The following is a 21,539-nucleotide window of genomic DNA, read 5'->3' on the forward strand; positions in this document are numbered from 1 at the left end:
TATTAATTTTATTGATTAATGTATGTTAAATTCATTGTTTTTTTTCTTAAATTTTTAATAGTTAAAGCTTTTTATTTTTTTAACTGTATAATTAATTATTTAATTTGAAATAATAAATTCCTATGTTTCTAAAGATTACAAAATGCTTTTGAGCTAATTTTATTATAATATTATTATATTAATTTATATTTCAATCATTGATTCTCATATAATATGAGTCAATGATTGAAATATAAAATGTAAATATTTTATTAAAGATCTAAAAAAAGTGTAATCATTTTGACCATAGCACGACTAACACCGAGTTAAGTACATGTTTTTATATAAAATAGTTGTTAAGTGAACTGTTGTTGGTAGTATATTATTTTGATAGGTTAAGAATTAAGTAAATCAATAGGTATTTTAAAAAATATAATAACAAGATTGTTTTTTACCAATAGTCTTGGGATATATTAATCTTGATCATTGATAATATATCTTCATCATATTATATCATTATTGATATATTTCACCCTTGGTTTTAAAATTGTTTGTTTATTGAATCGAATTATTCAAATAATTCAGATTAATAAGATAATTTTTTTGTTATACAAATATTATGTTAGTATCTAAATTTAATATTAGGCAATAAGCATCATTTGAGGCCATGAGTATAAAATAATTATTATTGTTAAGCAAAAAGAAATATTTAACACAAGTCAAAAATATTGGTATATTTTTGTCATTTACTGTTTTTGTGTGTTATTTTCATTTTCAGTTTTCACAAAACTCAATTTTCTTGGAAATACTGGAGAATTACGCCGTGATTTATTGTCATCTGCTGCCAAATGCTCTGGTGATTTGCTTTTTGATTTGAAGTGCATTTTAGTTGCTAAATGTCTAAATCTTTAGAAAAAAATTAATAAAATTGAAATACTATGTATTCTATTATGTGACTAACCTGACTGGCACATCATTTCCTTCTTTATCATCAAACACTCCTTGAAATAAGAATGCTAGTGGCCAACTTATCCATGAGCTCCTTAAAGAATCATAAACTCTTTTTAGTATAGTTTTAATTTATAATCATATAAATATATAGTTTTATTCAAATTTTAAGGCTACAACAATTAATATATAAATAAAATATTTTTGAAAAAAATTTAATCATTCACAAATGTTATGGTTCTTATTTTTTATATTATATTTACTGTAAAACCTTTATTTGTTAGCAGTGGCATATATAGGTTTTTATTTTGGAGAGGTCTGATCATGTATTTGATTTTTGGGGGAAAGGGAAGGAGGAAGCACACTATTACAACAAAAATTACTTGAATACTATAAAACTTCTCGACTGTCTTTACACCATCAGAGAAATAAGAAACTCAATTTTTTTTAATGATTTATAATTTTAAAAAAAATATAAAAACCCCATTGTAATAAACAATTTTTATATTAGAGTCACTCAAAATTCACCACATATCTTTTTAAAAGAATAAATATATTTTATGAATATAAAATTTTAAATTATCCCATGAGCAACATTCTCTGTGTCACGACAAATTTTTAGAACAACCCCCAGCCTTAAGACATATCAATGTCAAAAATAACAATTTTTATCAATGGTGTTTTTAATTCCGGTGGGGAGGGGGGTCCCTCCCATAAATACTCTAATGTTTGTAAGTATTAATGTGATTTATTAAATATTTTAAATTAGTTGAATTAGATATAAAATTATACTATATTATAATTATTGTTAAATATTGGTAATGATTTAAAAGCATTAAACAAATCAGGGTAAAATTCTGGTTTGTTTCCACCTTAAGTATGGCCATTGATTTTAGAAAAATAAAATTATAAATATAATGATATAATGTTTAAATCTTTTAGAGATTTTTCTTAATATATAAATAACTATATATATTATATCTATACTATTGTTGCAAAAGCTGATAAGTGCCAAAACTAAATTTTACAGGACAGACATAAAATTTATTCGGATTTCCTTTTAAACATTTTTTAACATAAATAATTTTTTAATGATATTTTATCAAATAAAGGTTATTTATAAATAGTCTTGATACACTGAAATACTTTCTTTTATAATAATTTTATGCTAATTAAAGAGTTATGTTAAGACTTATAATAAGTGTGTTACTTATAATAATAGTGACTGAAAAGAACAATAAAATGTACATAACATGTTTTGACTAATAAATTTTATAAACAGCTGGTATTTTTTTTTTCGAATAACTTTATTCCTTTGATTATTAACAGAAAAAAAATAAATAAAAACTATCAACTTTTTTGTTATAACATCATATTACAAGTATCTATAAATTGTATAGATAGACAATAATTATTTGTGTTTGATGATGATATGTAGTATATCATGTATTGTCAAAATTTTATTTTCTGCATTTAAACGGTTATCACTTTTGTTTTTTGCTTACAACAGATATAATAATAGGGCTACAGATATCATACTTTGACACAATAAAATTTCAACCTTATTCTACATATATCATCTATAATTCCAAAATTGACTTTTTGGCACTTATCAGCTTTTGCCACAATGGCACTATATATTATATAGTACATCATATATTATATATTATATGTATTATAGTATATAGTATATTATTTATTTTTAACAATAAATAAAATGTTAAATAATTATTTTTAATAATTTACGCGGGTTGTGCCATTGTATCCTCTGTATCACTTGTGGCTGTTGACAACAAATCATGAATATCATCATCCATAGAACTTAAATGTGTATGTCTGCGCGATCCAGGTGAAGATCTGGCAATTTTTGGATTATATATTTTTGGATCACTGACCATTCGTACAAAGAAGGATCTCCTATATGCTAAATCATCTTTCTTTTTACGTTCAGATAACTCAAAGACTTCATCAACTTGCTCCTATTTCAATAAATAAATATTTAAAAACAAATAATTTATATTTATATATAAGTTTACAGTGCATCTTCTAAAAATGTAAATTCTGTTTTTTAGTTTTTATATATGAAACTCAACAATTGTTAATTGTTTATATTTAGTACATGCATCTTTTTCTATAGGTTACATATATATTTAATATTATTTTTCTGTGATATATTTAATACATACATTTTGAAGAATAAATTAACTTGATGAATTGTTAGATTCTTAATTTTTTTTTTTTTTTTTGTCTCTTGAGTATATACTTTGAGAACAAAAGAAATGTAATAACAATTGTAAATATGTTCATTTGTAAAAGATATTTTAATAAATAATAAACTAGATCATATTAGCATTATTACATTAATATAGTATCTAATTATTATTAAAAAAAAAAAAATAAATAAAAGCATTTTTGCAAGGACATAAAATTAATTTTAATTAACTTATAAAAACAATTTACATAATATATTATATTTACTGACCTCTCGTTTTTCTGTAAGTTCTTGTTCTTTGTATAACATTGTTACTGCTGTTCCTTTTATAATTTTCCAAGCATAATCTAAATTTAGCAAGATCTTAAATTATTTTGGTTACTTATTTAATGTCTAAAAAAAATTATGTTTTATAAAATATTATTGGTTATTATTTGAGCATATCTAAATTGTATGTATTAAAATTATAAGTAGGGCTAAAAATAAGTAATATACCTATTTATATTTAATTATTTAAGAAAAAAATTATGACATTTCAATTAAAATTTCTCAGATGGAAATTGTTTTTATTATGTTATTTGTGGATATAATATGTCTGAATTTCAGTACCTAACATGAATATTATTTATAGTAATGGTATGATTATTAACAAATTATAAATATTCTACTAGTTACAAATTAACTAAGTAATATCATAGAATTTTATATCTTTGATTGTACTTAAATTTTTCATGCCACAAATGTTATGGTAAAAACTGGGAGAGTGTAATAATAACTTTTATTTGTAGTTATTTTGACATGATTTCACATTTAAAGATATAATATTAATCAAACGCCTAAAAAATCAAATAATATAATAAAAAAAGACTACATCAATACTTTTATTTTTATTTGTTTTTAATAAACAATTTATAACTTGATAAGCAATAACAACTATCAGTCAAATTTAAGTATTATAAATATTAGTAAGTACTCAAATTTTAATTTTTATCATTATAAATAAAAATATATCAAAAGGGCTTTTATATTTCCCTTGTTTCACACTTGATATCTGCCACTACCATCGAGATTATCTATATTTCATACCCTACACAATCCGTAATATTTTGTTCTTAATTCTTTTGGTTTCTTAATTAAATATATTTTTCTAAACAGTGAGCTGTATTAGTTTAATTATTGGTAGCTAATAACTGTTTTTTAGTATTTTATTTATTTATTATTTTTATATAATAAAATATTTGTCATATTTATGAGTTATATGTATTATATACGCTAACTACTGAGGAGAATTATTTATAATTGAAAAATTATATTACATTTGCTTTTACTTTTTATTGTAAATTATTCATCATTTTAGTAGTAAAATATAACGTTGGTAATGGCATTCATTGACTTGCCAAAGTTGTATTCAGAAGACTAGTAATCAAATGGATACTTAAGTAATAATTGATAGTTAATTATAATTTAAATAATAATAAATTAGATTATGAAGGTTAATATCAATGTTAAGTTTTCATTTATTCTTGGTTTTTAAAATGTTTTTATTTAAATTTTAAGAACAAAAAATACATCTGATGACATTTGGATACATAGCTTTGGTTTTATTTATAAATATTTGTATTTAACATTCATTGTATTTATATGCTATATTATGATTTATTTATAGATTAATAAGTATTACATGTTATAAGTCGAAAATGTTAATATATCTGATAACATAGTCCGATAAGAACACATTTTTTGTTAAACATTATTTTACTTGATTTCTATGTTTGATATTTATAGAAAAAAAAATTGGATCTTTTATTATGAATGCATATTTAATGATTGCGTCCTGCGTAAAATATATTTTCCCACTTAATTTACGGGTGTATCATATCTTAATTTATAGTTATGTCTGTTAAACAGTATTTTTGTAGTATTAATTAATTGGATAATGTCATCATTATTACGTGGACTGATGAACTATGATTACTCTTTAGTTGGGCTGGGATTATAGGAATCTTTTTTCTGGTGTCCAAACAGATAGGTCCATAAGTAGAAAATGTGTTTCAAGTGATACTGATTAATTTAATGTAGTTTTTATTTTGCATTTTACGATAAATTTAACTTTATATGTACTTTTATGGCATATTTTTTCTATATTTAGGGTATCTTTCAGAATTTATCTATAAATTCTTAAATGTTAGGGTATCTGATCACGTGTTTTGGCGTTTGTTCGCTCAACATTTAACGTTTAGTATCTAATCTACTAAATTGATTAACTATAAATGATTTATTAGGTATACAGCCTCAAAATATATTCTTTTAATGAGAATTTTCTAACTACTTTTAATATATAAAAACATATTTATTAATTTTCCTACATTTTGAACGGGGGGGGGGGGGGGTGTTTGAATCCCTAAATTATTTCCTTGTGTACGCGTCTATGTATTAATATCTAAGCTGTACGTATCAGTTATTATTATTTTAATATTATTTAGTGATACATATTTTTATTATATTACCAATATCGTCTTCTGTTGCATGCTCAGCTACGACACAAAATCTAATGACATACTTGTCGTGTACTAAAGCTGGGACCATATGAAGCTTTCCTGATTCGTTAATGGTTTCTAAGAGCTTTTTATTCAGTTTATTTGTCGGATCGTCTTTCAAACGAAAACAAACTAAACCCATCTATTTTTGTTGTCAATAAAAAAACTTCAGTTAACAAATCAATGATATATAGTTTATATTTAATATAATAGAATACAATAATAGTTTTACCTTAACTTCGTTTAAAATTTCATACTTATTATCGCTTCTGACTAATCTTTCGAATCTTTTTGCTAATTGACAATGATGTCTAATATACTTCTGAAGACCAGTTATCCCATATGTTCGCAACACAAACCAAAGTTTTAATGACCTAATTTAATATTATTGTTCGTATATTTATATCGACGACATTTTTTTTCTAAGAATCTAATTAATTTATAAATCGTATTTAATCAAATTTAACCTACCTGAAACGTCTACTTAATGGTATACCCCAATGTCTATAATCCACTGCACCAGCATAGCCATGTTGTAAATAGAGAGGATCAACCACCAGAGCACAAGTTAATTTATACCGATCTTTTACCCAAAGACATGAACAGTCGAAATTTGTTAACAACCACTTGTTTGTGTTGAGGTTAAAAGAATCTGCATATTGCACACCATTCATTAGAGAACGAAATTCGGGACATATAAATGCACTCCCTGCGTAAGCTGCGTCAACATGTAACCAAACTGTTTCGAATTGCTGACATACTTGACCGATTTCGGCTATATTGTCAAATGAACAACAAGACGTTGTGCCTAATGTAGTGGAAACAAAAAATGGTATCAAGCCCATCGCCTCGTCCTGTTCCATAACCTAAAGAATGTGTTTGCTAAAACATGTTTAAACAAAACGTATGTTGTTAACTAACTTGTCTTAGTGTAGCACCTCTTAAACTATTATTTTCATCAGGTTCGAGAATGCGTAATTTAACGAACGCCATCATTGCACCTTTTTCTACGCACGAATGTGCTTCTTTAGAGCAGTAAGCCATTAGTTTTGATAATAGAACACCTTCTTCGATGAATGGATGAAGTTTTCGTAATCTTTTGATTGCTTGAGCTCGAGCTGCGAGCATACATACAAAAATGCACTCACTTGCTGAGCTCTAAATAAATATATAATTAGCTAATATATTTATAATCGATATATTTTATATATTCTTTACCTGCAGTACCCCACCACCTTTGCCGTTATGTATTTCGTTTTCACTATCATTATTTCTTACAGAATCATTAGCGTTACAAAGTTCTTCTGGAAATGTTAAAAATTCTTCTGGCAATCCAATTGCTTTACCAAGCCAATCCAATACTATAGTTTCCAATTCAGTACACGATGGACTTGCGGCCTTCGAAGTGTATAATTATATATAAATATAATATAATAATTATTTATGTGTATTTTAAAATATATAATCTTGGTTGCTCACCCATGAAAAGCCTATACATGCTATAGAATCAGATAGCATATCTGCTAAAATCGACGGAAATGAGTTACCTGAGGGAAAGTAGGCATGAAATCTTGGATGTTGCCAATGAGTCACCTAAAAATATAAATTAACTAAAAAAATCGTATTTTTTTGTTTCAGATTTTGTACCAAAATTGTGTTTGAACCTTTTAACAAATCGCTTTAATATTGAAAAGTAAGTTTTTATATTTTCCCTATATCTATTGTAGTTGGAATATGAAATTTATAAGCAAAATGTTTACAAATTAATTGCTTTAATTAAAATTTAAACATACCACATTTTTACTACATTTTAAAACTAAATTACCAATACTTGTATATTACAAATATATATGTATAAATATAATATTCATAACTATATTTTAATCTGTACTATTCTTATATATAAATATATACATAAATTTGTCTTACTCCTGGCATAATAATATTTTCTACATCTTCCATTATGGCATCAAATGGCTCCGGCTGTACGGGTGCTTCTAGTGGAATTTTATTCTTCAACCAACCTGGACTTACCGTTGGGGTCACTCTTCTTTGTTTTATTGTCTCTAAATACTCGCATATATAATCCACCATCTCCTTGCCATGCTTTCGAAATTGTTCAGTATTCATTTTAAGTTTTCCTTTAAGTTAAAATATAAATATTAATTAACTCTCAACAATTTAATTATTTGTTTATTATGATTCAAAAACACTTGATTTCTCTAAAGATGTGAATTTCATAATTGATTTCTCTCAGAGAATGATAATAATCTTCGTTGTCAAATACATGAGAGTAATATTAGATTGACGGCAACCACTGCAAGTCAACAACAGAATTTCCACCTTTCATTTTTTTCCATTTCTTATTAAAGAGAGGATTTTTCTCCAAAAATGGAAGGATATTTTAATTAACTTTGTGAATATATTTGACAAGTTGGAGTGTTGTCAATGCTTGACAAAAGTTAAAAAGAATAAATTAAATTAACATCAGGGAGTAATCTATGTTGAAATTATCGAAGTTGAATTCGGTGATTATTCCCTTTAAATTAATTTCTATACGTTTTACTTTTTTAAAAACAGAATATAACAATCGAGCACTCAGGGAAGCTTTAGGACTTAAGTTTTCCAAAATCTCTATTAATAAAATAATTATTCGTGTTCCATTATACATATACTAGATAGACTAAATAGTAATTGCACGTAATTTTCTCTAAATAAGCTTAAAAATTATAGATAGATAGTTAGATAAAAACATTATATACAAATATAAATATACAATAAATAAAATATACAATAGATATTTGAAAAATTGTTTAGTGTTAATCTGCTGTAAACCATTGGATCCTCCAATCCATAAATACTATGAATTGGAGATATTATGGATAGATAGTAATCAATTAACATAAATTGATTATGTTACTAAAGTTATAGGCAAATTATACTAGTTTAAATTCTATTTTAGTAAATATTTAGTTAAGGGAATATTGCATTTTTTTTTAAATTTATGAAATTTTCTTACCAATTTACAGCATCAATATTCGAATAATTATAAAATAATTTTATTTAATTTTTTTTTTCTAGTCTTATCTTTTTCTATCTTTCTATTGACTAATAAATTTACCAGATCATTTACCTAATAATGTTTCAAATAATTATACAAATATATTTGTTTTAAAATAACTGGCGTCCTCTAAAAATGAAATAATCCAAGTAAATTTAATTTAAAATATATGTAGGTATAGTTATTATTGATATTTCTCTGTAGTGATCATTTATTAAAAATTAAATTAAATTTGTAAACAAATTAACTATTTTGAAAATCTGTTGAATGTATCAATAATAAATAAATTATTTTATATTTTTGTATTTGATGCACATAGAATATACATAATATTCATAAAAATGTGATGTTTCATTGGTTTAATTTTTTAAATACAGTATAACTTAAATAATTACCAATAAAATTAAGATCCTACTTTGAGCTCTGTTATGTTTTACGAACTTTTATTTATTGTTTGATCAATTATGTATAAAATATTTTGATTATTGATATATAGTAATCGTGATCACTAACCACTCTATATATGTGATGTGTACGAATAATTGTATTGTCTATACGCCAAACACGAGTAAATTTAGATAATATAGTGAGGTAATAGTCATTGATAATAAGTAAACATTTGTATTTTACCATCAATAATGTGTATGTTTATGCATAATAATTGATAACTAATATATTTTAAAATACTTATAAATTTTTGGTTTTTATATTTTATAACGATTCTAGTATTAAGTTAAAAATTAATATTGCTAAATTATAATATACAACAAGGTATCAAAAATATATTATAATATGGTATATTATAACTTAAAAGTAAGACTGTGATTATGTATTTGTGCTATTATCACAAAATTAAGTTAAACTGACCGCGTTCTGATAATTTATCAAAATCTACACTATATATTTGATACCTATGAGTATATTGAAGCTGAATTCAAAATAATTTAAATATTAATATAGTTTCAATCTCCATCACTTTAATCTATCTTATAACTTTATTTACTTTAAAAACACGTATTTTTTTTTTTCAAATCCTAATCAAATATAATATAATGTTATAATATTATGTTTTAACTAAAGTGTTATTGGAATTCAGCGATATGATGTGTAATAATGGCATGGCTGTGTGGTTATAAACTATATATTTTTTAGCATAAACCTGACGAGGCTGTAAATTATGTATATCTTTTTGATTTTCTAAAATTGTATTTGCAAAACTTTAAATAAAATCTTTGAAGTTCAAAAGATATTAAGTTGATGGAGCAATTAATATATGATACTTCAGAAATTCAATTGAGATATTTATAGTATTCACTATGCTTTTAATATTGTCCTGAAAAACTAAAATTTTGTTGTCGTTTTGATATCCAATAAAACATACTAACGACATTGTTAATTATACTAATTTTTTAATTGTAAAATAAGAATAATTTTACCATTAGAATACCATAGTCTTTACCGCATTCATGTAGTAATTTACTTAACGATACAGACTCTAGCTGTACAATATTTAAAGAATTTTCACTTTATATAGATCATCACTAAATAATTTTAAATTAGAAAAATAAATTGTCTTTTTAAATCGATAAAATTATAAATTGTTTAATATTTAGAACTCAAATTACTACGGAATAATTTTACATGTACCTTTTCAATTTCATATAACTTTTTATCATATTTATAAGTAATTGACGATTGTACATTTTTAATACATAACGATTCATGCTAAAAATAGCATTGTTATGGTTATTACAGTTATTAAAAAATTTAAAAACTATGTTTTTAAATTCAAGCGTATTCAGCCTAAAATAAAATACATTAGTATAATTAAGTCAATTTCTCATAAAAAAAACATATGACTTATAACTTATGTAGCAAATCCAAATACCACGTGATTAAAACTAAAGCATATATAATATAATATATGTAGAAAATATTTTTTATGAAGAATTAGATATAATTTAATGATAATCAAATAATATGCAATAAATTTAATTCTAGACATTTTGACGAAAAATAAAGAACTTTTCTATAACTAATAAATACCTATTAATTAGACCAAAATTTAAATTTATTTTATAAGAAGTTCTAGTCGCATTGTACATTCATATTTTATGTTTATTTCCCATAACTTTTTAAATGGTCAATGCATATAGTTAGTAAGACTATGTAAAATAATAAATAATAATAAAAAAATAATTACTTATTTTTAAAATCCCTAATCAAACATCTGATATCATATTATTTTAAAAACTTCTTTTTTTTTTATCTAAGAAGTATTAAATCAATATAATAATTAGAATGATTTAATTATCCCGATAAATGTTTTTGTATTAATTAATTTATCAGTATATTTGTGATAAGTGTGCACTTACTTATATTTCTGAGTATTGAATGCGACGCGTCCAAACTGCTAGGGGTATGGAACAGTTATGGGAAAGCTTTCGCACGTCTGCCTGTAGTGTGAAGCCAGCGGCAACCGTTTAAATGCAATATGGATTGTATACATAGTACACGTTATTATTGTGTATTATTCAAATTGTATGTTCTTTTGTCATTTTAATACATTAACTTATAGTTTTTTGATTATTTTTCGATTATTTCAATTAGAAAAAACTTGATTATTTATTTATATTATTTAAAATAGTTATTCATATACAATCACAAATAAGTCTAAATTTAATTTCTTATTTATTTTTTACTCAAACATATCCGAGAATGTCTTGAATGTTTCTCAGAAGTTGTCATCCGAGATGAAAAATAGTGTAGAAACACAATAAATAATGTTTTTATTACTATGTTTCAATAAAATTTTTTTAAAAATTAAGTAAATATCATTGGCATATTATATAACAGTATTACCGATATTTTTAATTAAAATATTTAAGTTTGTAGTTATTGAATATTAATACTATAAATATATTTGAAGTTTGATACATTTTTTAATTGAAAATACGATAATGTGTTATTAATAAATAATAACACTGTCAAAGTAAATAATTTTATTGTATATTCCGAGGAAAACGAAAAACTTACTGGTTTAATAGTATTTTTCTTTTTGTACAGCTTTTCATTTTTTCGTTAATTGGACAAAAATGTATTTTTGAGGAGATATTTTTCGATTTTATCAGTAATTCTTCCAAGCGTAAAATACGTTTTCAAGCTAGTGCGTTTTTTACTTATTTTTATTTTATTTTTTTTGCTAATAAGTAATTTTGTATCAACAAGACTAAATACTGTAGTGAGAATGTGACCAACAATTTTAGAAGTCTATACCAAAATAATTTTATGAACACTTCATTTATATTAAATATATAGCATATTAAATTTCAGTTTGATATTTATAACAATATTAGAATTTTATCATCGAAAAACAATTTAATTGATTTTTATATGTATTTAGTTCAAAGCTAGTGTTCTTATTATATATAGACATATTTGATAAACGAAAAAAATATATTAATCTGATAATAATTAAACACTTAAATGTATGGTTAAACAAGATCTTAAGGTAGTATTCATTTTCAATATATATTCAAATAATACGACTATAACACATTTTGATATTTAAAATGGTCCAAACATTTTTCGGAACATTCAACTAAAAGTTGTACTCCTATAAGTCTTTAAAAATATTAAAATTTCAATGTAATAAAATCTCAATGGACTTAATTTAAATATGACTTTGTAAAATTCCTATAAAAATGCATCTTTAACTGAGTGTTAAATATTTAATATACAGTGTAAAATATAATGAAAACTGCATAATACAAATTTAAATAATCATCTTTAGGTTTAGGTTTTATGTTTATAAATATATATTTTAATTTAGTGAAACATATCTAAGATTAAAATTTAATTGTAGATATTACACTGAATAAACCGATAAAACTTGTCTAAAATGGAATACTTCTTAGTTTAAAAAGATATCACATACTGTTCAGCCTTGGAAAATTTCCATTATGTATACCTAAATATATAACCTAACTAAATAAATATGTGTGTACTTTTTGTTGATTGGTTTTTGAAAACCAATTAAAGTAAATAGAATTATATTAATTTATAACATAAGTAAAGCGTTTCATATGACGTTAATACGTTAGTTTTAAATATTCTAATAACTAATAATTCTAAATTTTAAGTTAGTTTTCTTTAATGTTTTCTAATTAATTAAAATGAAATACAACGCAATGTTTTTGAATTTAAAATTCGAATATTGAACCAGAAGTTGATGTTTTTTATAAATATTTTTAGTTTTAAGAGGTAAGTAGTTCTCTAACATGTTATGGATGCATCGTAGTCCTTGCACTACACGTATTAACTATAAATATTTAACACAGCCATCGTAAGACCAAGTAAATTACAAAAATTCAAAAAAATAAAAATAAAAATTCGTCTGATGGAGTTGTAACCATAAGTTAAAATTTTGGAAAAACCTTTGATTGCCCAAAATAATTAAACTCGAAATTGTATTAACACCGTTTTTGTTTTGGGTAAAAAATATTATTGCATAAATTATAGATCTTTTTATTAGTTTAACCATTTGTATTGTATTGATTTTAAATAAACTAATCTAAGTAATATTATTAAATAAAAAATCTAATTGAACTTCAAAAGAAATGGAGCAGCAAAAATAAAATTGTATGTATTCAATTAATTTAAAAGCATAATTGCATGAGTATAATATTAAAATGTGATCTGACTAACTACGGGATGGGTCATTGGAGTGCCTACAGTAACCATCCCTTGTTTCCGTAATGACCCTGAAGCGTATATATTCAGTATTATAATATATTAAACCGTCAACGAGATATGTACAATGGACACCGTGTCATCGAAGTTTGCTGTCAAAAGGGTTTGCAGAAAATTTCTGTCCCAAGTTTTCACAGCGAATTAACTCCGACAAACTTCACTTTTATGTTAACTATTAGCCGTTTCCATTCGTCTTGATCACATTGTACGTGTAATGTATAATATGTATACATATATGTGTAATTTGAGAATATTCTAAGGAAATTAATGTGCTATCTCGCTTTATGTGATGGATGCATCCACATATTTACCATGAACGGGAATATAATGCGGTTGAAAGGAATGTTGTTACTAGTAAATGCATTATTTTTTTTTTTAATAAGCATAAAGATTCTTTAATATATATTTGTAAATAAATACTATGTTCGAAATTACTTAACAGTTATTCGTCAACACTTGATAAATTTAATGTATTTGATGCTGTTTTCAATTTCTGTAAATTTATAACAATTGTACTTGATAGATTTTGTTCTTCATATAATCAAATAGACTTTTCACGAAACGAAATATGATACAACGTCGATTAATCGTGACTTATTATAATAATAATTAATAATCAATTTTCACAATTTTCTGTTCAGAATCATTTTACATTTATGTTAATTATCAATACGTTTGAATACATATCTTGCACGCTTTATAGTTCGTCAAGACGTCTATAAACTATTTATTTGATTTGAAAACATTGTTTTTTCACTTTTAATTATTGAAAATAATTGTTTGAAAATTACATTTATATTCTGACAGTTAAAAAAAAATCAACGAGGAGCTTTATATTTGTGGAATGGCCTAAAGTCGACAACTTTATTTTATTGTAGAATAAATTTTGTTTAAAAGTTAGGTATATAGTTAACTATTAATTATCTGATATTTGTTCAAATTTAGTCAACATGTACCTATTATATTCTATTTTGTTACATTAATTACTAACGGAAGCATTTTTTGCATCCCAATCATCAACATTTTTAATTTATTATGTTAAACCAATACTTTTGTTTCACACATCATTTTGATGTACGGTATTATAACGTTGAAAATATCCACGATAAATGTATTCAGCGTATATTTAGGTCAAGGTTTGTGGGACCAAATCGTGAAGGAATTCCTCGATGGACGTTTAGTAATATCTAAGTACGTTCGTAGATAATCGTCGTCACAAATAGTGAGCCCAAAAGAATATAATATTATAACGTCGTATATAAATCGTCGCTAAACATTTTTCTCACACCAAATTACAGTATGCAGTCGAGTTAAGAACTCAAATTACATGTATTATACCCACCGCATATACTTATATTATGTACAGCGTAATTCGGATAGTTTATAAATAAGTATATAAAATAATTAATTAAAACGATCTGGTGCGGCTATCTGCAAGGAGTATTTGCGTCGAAAATTATAATCGGTATAATATTTTATCAGTAGATTTGTCTGCAGTGGCGTGGGTGGGATGTGTATGGAATGTTGACTATGCAACGATTGCTCCGGAATGCTCTTCATTTTATCTCATAAAAGTCGTGTGGCGGCCGTAATAACCTGACCGAGTAACTATGGCTCTTAAACTATTGATTTCCGTTCACACATACTTAAGAGATTTTTGCCGTCTACGCGTTTGTACTACTATTTTTATTATTATTATTATATACGTTTGCAGGACCGCATGTGTGTAAAAATTCTGCTTAAAATCCGTCGATGTTTTCATTATACGCATGCTTGATTTACTATTGGACTGGATAATAGATATATTTTTTCCTGTTAATTTCGTTCCGTGTTATGTATGTATTGTACTACGGTATGTGTAAGTTGATGCTCACAGTTGGAGAATTTATACGAATATGTATTTCCACGTAAATTATTTGTTCAAATGACAAATATCGTACATATTGGAATATCTTGAAATAAAATTATCGTTTCTATTCCTGGCATCGGATAAAATATAAATCATAATAAATTACTTATAAGGTATATATTATAGAACAGTAATACTTTGAACACATTTCCAATCGTGTTTCTCAAACTATTTTTATTAGAGCTCGTATCTCATAGCTTGTAATCAACATTTTTATGATTCATGAAATTTTATTGAATTACATTTTTATATTTTTCATTTTCTGAAAATTTTAATGTTATGCCTTACGATGCATAATACACATATTTTTAATTGTCATTTTTTTAATTGTTGATGTGATGATTGGTTGTGTGAAATCAATGACATGAGTGATGGCCCGCGAAACTTAAAGATTCAAATTTAGATACTTGTAGGGAAAAAAGTTAATTTTTTACTTTTTTACGATTATTTAAAATTTGCACATCGTTATAATTTTGTTATAATTGATGATGGTGATATCGTTTCATTTATTATTATTAGTATAAAAATATGTATATCATGTTTGATGGAAGAATTTAATTATGTACTTACAGGGACAAATGAAAGCATTTTCTTCCTTTACTTTTTTCCTGTCTAGAATTCTGAACTGATCTACAGCTTATTAGTGTATATAATTCCTTTAGTTTAAATATTTTTAAGATTAGTTACGTTTATCTAATTTAAACTAACTGGCTTTAATTTCACATAAAATGTTTAACACAAAGTATGGTTCCGTGCATAAGTATAGAGGAATTAATTATAAAGGGATAGATACCCATAAATAGATTATTTATTTAATGATCGTTGTTATATGTTTATGTGCATACGTATCACATGCAGTAAAGGAACGAACGACGAATCACGAGCGACAGTTCGTCGATAACTGTGCAGTGAGTGACGTCAGATCAGTTAGTTTTCAACTTTTATAACTGGAAGACATTTCGATTGGGCAACGTCTAATTCTAGGGTGCCTTATATTATTTCAATGTGCGCTGGTTGCAATTCCGGGTTATAACATCCGCCCAATTTCATTGGAACAAGAATATTTTCGACAGATAAATACGTGATAGGCTACTAAGTATGCAGAACAAATATGATGCATATGTACATTTTTTAGTGATAAGAGAATAATATAATTATGTTGGTACTTAATAGCAAAAATAGCTCACATAAACCTACTGGAAAAAAATACTTTTAATCTCATTCCATAAAAATCACGAATAAAACCAAATAAGTATAGGTAGGTAGATGATAGCCGACTTATCTAACTTAACTGTAGTCTGAAATGTAAGTTCAACTCCTTCTTATCCTTTATATATACATTCACCATCATATTGAATGTTTGTGCTTATCGGCTGTCAAAATATGACAGAATATATTGTATAATAATACTAATAATATTAATAATAATAATAATACATTTGTGTATTACCACATAAATGTTATGACCCAAAGATGTTTTTGAATGACAACAGTACACTTGATATATTATACAATAAAACCTTTGATATGGTTCAATCTAATAGATTATCTTTAGAGAACTATTTCTTAAAGAAATGTTTGTTTGTTTATGTGTTTTGTGCAACTTATGGACAACAATTGTATACATTATTTTGAAATGTATTTATATTTACAACGGTGTTGTAAATTATAATATTGTGTGAACAATTGTAAATGAATAAAGTATAAAATAAATAAATTATTTAAATAATTTATCAGTTTCTGCTATTATTTACTTTTTTTTAGTGGAAACTCCAAAACCAAAATGTGTATATCAGGAAGAACGTTGGACCCGCGCCTTGATTACAATTGACAATTTGCCAGATAATTTTGAACACTTACAAGTCAGTAATCATTCCAAAATCCGAAATATGCTTGGTTTTGCAGTAAAAAGTTTTGAACGCTCTGATCACCTTGTGTGTAGTGCCAGCGGCCCATCAGTTAATAAAGCTGTAACTTGTGCAGAGATATTGAAACGAGAAATGCCTGAGCTTAGACAAGTCACTGGTATTGGATACAGAAAGTAAGCAATAATTGAACAAGTTATACATATTTAGTAAACAATTACTAACAATACAAGATCAATTTATCATGTTTATTGTTTTAAGTATGATTTTCAATGTTTATTAAACATCATGTTGTCTAATGTTGTTAATAATAATTACATTTTCTCTTTGAATTATAACAAAATTAGGATTTATGGCACCTTTAATAAATAAATACAATAATACAAAACATTAAAATAAGATCACTTTAATTTATAATGAATTTAATAATGACATTCTACAGAAAAAATAAACATATAGTTGGATGAAAGTCAAACTAAAACTCATCTTGAGATGCATTTTAAAAATATTAATTTTATGATTATAGTGTCAGGATGATCAAGAATGAGATGATTGATGGTAAAGTTTCTGAAACAATTACAACCCGAAGATTACCTTCAATTCATATACTTTTATCAAAAAATCATCTCCATCCCAATTTACCTGGGTAAGCTTATTATAATTTAATTTATTAAATAAATGGTTAATTATTTTATTGACTTAAAAGTAAAATAAAAAAAATTACAATTTTCATAACATAAAAATTAAAATTTTCTAATAATTAAACACTTAATTTAATGTCTCTGCCATTATGCCCAAAATGTATAGATAAGGTACTTTATTTTCAGATACCAAGGAGCTGACAAGATATCAAATCATGTTAGTAGGCCTGTAACTCGTAAAACATTTGATAAAAATGAATACCGTGGTACAAAGGAAAGCAAAATTATGGCTCTTTAATTGATGTAGTATCATCTTCTTCGGTTCGTACATCTTGCATAATTGCTTCAGGCATAGGCACAATAAGATTTTCTTTTGCCATTAAACTATATTTAATAACAAATTTTGTAAATCTCTGACATAGATATGTTTCATTCTGTAATATTTTATAATGTTTATTATTATCTATCATTTAGTTAATGATACTTATTTTACTGTATTTTTAAAGACAAAACAGTTTTATTTTTAAATATATTACTTCAAATTTATTATAGATGTTCCGATGATGGTAGTATGCGTGAGAAAATATCCTGTATACACGCCGACAGACGGATCCCAACTTTGCCACTGATGATTCCTTTATATTTACTCTATAATAATAAACAAATTACTATAGTCATTAGGTATCATTAGGTAAATACTATATTTTACCTTAATTAAGATACTTTATTAATATCTCAAGTTTATAGTTTTAAACAAAAATAATCAAAATTATATTAAAGACATAAGTTTAACGGTTTGAGTAAAAACATTAGGTATAGATAGTTTTATTTTTATTTCAACATAATTATATATGGAACTATTTGTAATAACTTGCATTATTTGTTATAATTATTTTTAGTATGATTCATAATTAAATTACAAATATTTTAACATTAGTAGAAAACTACTAAATAATAAATTAACTATCCATAGAATTGAATAGAAAAATTTTAGTTTATATAAAATTCAAAACAAATGTATAATATAATGAGCGAATCAAAAATAGATTTATTAAGTTATTAATTTTAAATATTGCTGTATTAAATCACATACAATAAGATAATCATGTTCAGAATTAAACATTATTATGATAATGTACTACAAAATTTTATTTCTAAATTCACTTGACATTGTATAAACATATTGCACCAATTATAAGGAAAACCGCTTATGTGCGTATATAGAACAGTAAATTAATTTTTTAAGTGTCATGAAATTAGCAATATTTTTTTAAAAATATTATTCATAAGTATGCGAAAAATTATCTCTACAATACTATTTAGATAAAATTATTTATTTCTATAATCATCTAAGCAAAAAAATTGATAAATTCTGCTTAAAAATCATATACAGCCTAGAAAAAAAACTATACACAATGCACACAATTGATAACCAAATTGATAAATAATTTTAAATATTACTCGATTATCAAATATGTAGTAAAGACTAATAATTACATATTGTATTTATTTTTTAACAATGGTTTATGCATAGTACCTTCAATTAAAAAATAAAAATAGTTTTACCGGCTAGGAAAATATTTATTGCTGTTCAATAAACAAGCAGCTCCATCTAAAGTATGGCGAGTATAATCGATAGCTGGACACTCTTTAGGAGTTTTATGAGCTGCACACAAAAATATCCACTGTTCTGTTGATGTCATTTGACTACATGTATCTGGTAAACATTCATTTTGCAACTCAACCGCTAGCCCATTTAGTTCCATACAAAACTGCCTATAAATGCAATAAAATATTGTACAAGATAAATTATTAGCACTAGTTATCCAAGGCTGTGATTGAAAATTACTCCTTACCTAAGATGTTCATATTTCCAAACTCCTTCTTCTTGAGAATCAGGCGGTGTCAATATTATATCAATTGCACTCGGATCTTTGCGTATTTGTTGTTGGATGAACTCTTGAACAGCTAATGTACTTTCCATTTCTTCGAATGGCTCATCTGGCCATTTACGAAAAGACTGCCAAGAGAAATCAAAGTTAAATTCCGCTAAAATTGAAAAAAATATGTTTCGCCTTACATTGGCTTTTGTCCCTGGCTTGTTGCGTTTCAACAATTTCTTTACTGGTTCGGCCATCTTCATTTTCAGTATTCAAATTCTACGCGAACGAATCGTGCGGTTCCCCGTACAAATCAAAAATTACTAATACTTAATAGAATTAATTACCTAAGCAATGCGTAATAAACTGTAATGCCTGTCAAACTCACGAACGAGTTCCGATTACGAACTATGTAAATCACCAAAGTAATCGACGATCATTGATTTATGCGTTATCACATCATACACAAACGGCTGCGATAGAATAAACTCGGGGCTGGTAACTCGATGGAAGAATCAGTGTCTTTATCACACGGAACGACGCTTCTGGGGGAGGGGATCAGTGCATATGCGCTGCTATCTAGCTGATGACTTACGACCAACAACTATAGGCGGATATTTGGTCACATCCGTGGGGAGGGGGGCTTAAAATTGTTGTCTTATCCATTAGCGTAAGCAAATATTTTTAGACGCTTCTACCTACTAACTAGTGGCTACTCCTACTTTATTCTAGTTAAGGCACCCAATATATACAGGTAATAGGAACATAAATATATAAAATGTTGAATAACTACTAATTTTTTTTTTTTAATTTACAATGTATAAATATATTCCTTTATTTCTTATATTACCCAAAAAATATCGTTTTCCCAGATAACGATAGTTCATTAATATTCCAGACCATTCTCGTATACCAATAAAATAAAATAAAAATGATAAATATCAAATATTAAAATACAAAAATTATTTTGACGTCTGGTGTACTTTGATTACGTTCATGGGGGGGGCTTAATCCCCCAAGCTCCCCCTCAATATCCGACTATGGCTACAACCGAGGTTTTATCGTTCAGCAACTCGTGGGTCTTTTAATAATTAATGGTACGGTGACAAAAGAGGCAGTGGTGTATTTTGGTGTATTTTTGGTGTAGGGGGATCTCGGGTCTCGACTCCCCCCCAGAAGAAAAAAAAAGGTTCAAAAGTCAAATTACTTGATACGTTGATACAAAGAAAATATTAATTTACATCATGTGGTTGTAAATAACTCTTCATTTGTATTTATAATAATAATAAAACAATATAATTATTAAGTCATATTTTATTTATATTTTTTATCATATTATAAAAAAATTGAAACCCTCCAAAAAAGTTTTGAAAATACGCCACTAATTTAATAAATTTAATTTAGTTATTTTAATCAGTAATCGCATTCTAATTATATTTATAAAATAGGTGCACAAATTATTCAATAGTAAATCGCTAAATTTAAATATTTATCATTTTATCATCATCAAAAAATTCTCAAAGCTCAGCGGTGATGACTGACGTACAAGCAACAATTATTTTGAAAGTGTCAAATATCTTCACCCTATGAGTGGCGGCGCATACTAGTTGGGTCCCATGATTCAGATTGTTCACTAATTGGGTCCCGTGTAAAATAGCCTACTGTACGAGTTGGGTCCCGAGTAAACCAGTCTACTGTACTAGTTGGGTCCCGTGTAAACCAGTCTACTGTACGAGTTGGGTCGCATAAAAAACA

At 25.6% G+C, this 21,539-nt stretch overlaps 2 protein-coding genes across 2 annotated transcripts; both read right to left on the reverse strand.

Moving 5' to 3' along the window:
* Positions 1–737: 737 nt before the first annotated feature.
* Positions 738–11,198, reverse strand: LOC112692012 (tyrosine decarboxylase; the record flags this gene model as incomplete). The annotated part of the gene is made up of 12 exons (XM_025566515.1): positions 11,113–11,198; positions 7,606–7,817; positions 7,156–7,269; positions 6,895–7,074; positions 6,598–6,834; positions 6,148–6,542; positions 5,909–6,050; positions 5,647–5,818; positions 3,410–3,486; positions 2,674–2,906; positions 941–1,021; positions 738–885 (listed from the first exon to the last, which is right to left on the reverse strand). Coding segments are annotated over exons 2-12 (1,980 nt in total), but the record flags the coding sequence as incomplete, so codon positions are not given.
* A 6,980-nt stretch (positions 11,199–18,178) lies between these two features.
* Positions 18,179–20,274, reverse strand: LOC112692013 (MOB-like protein phocein). The gene is made up of 5 exons (XM_025566516.1): positions 19,985–20,274; positions 19,761–19,924; positions 19,471–19,680; positions 18,441–18,552; positions 18,179–18,338 (listed from the first exon to the last, which is right to left on the reverse strand). Exons 1-5 carry the CDS (start codon positions 20,045–20,047, stop codon positions 18,189–18,191), a joined length of 699 nt encoding a protein of 232 aa, XP_025422301.1. The 5' UTR covers positions 20,048–20,274; the 3' UTR covers positions 18,179–18,188.
* Between the last annotated feature and the right edge of the window lie 1,265 nt (positions 20,275–21,539).

Source organism: Sipha flava, unplaced genomic scaffold (assembly GCF_003268045.1).
Source record: "Sipha flava isolate LNK unplaced genomic scaffold, YSA_version1 69_pilon_pilon, whole genome shotgun sequence".
Classification (NCBI taxonomy): domain Eukaryota; kingdom Metazoa; phylum Arthropoda; class Insecta; order Hemiptera; family Aphididae; genus Sipha; species Sipha flava.

What these genes read in the sequence shown, in the direction of transcription:
- LOC112692013 (XM_025566516.1), bottom strand. Translation starts at nt 20,047, where the DNA reads ATGAAGATGGCCGAACCAGTAAAGAAATTGTTGAAACGCAACAAGCCA. An exon ending in AGCCAGGGACAAAAGCCAAT is followed by an intron (nt 19,925 to 19,984) that starts GTAAGGCGAAAC and finishes TTCTCTTGGCAG; the next exon opens with TCTTTTCGTAAATGGCCAGA. An exon ending in ACATCTATAATAAATTTGAA is followed by an intron (nt 18,339 to 18,440) that starts GTAATATATTTA and finishes AAAATATTACAG; the next exon opens with AATGAAACATATCTATGTCA.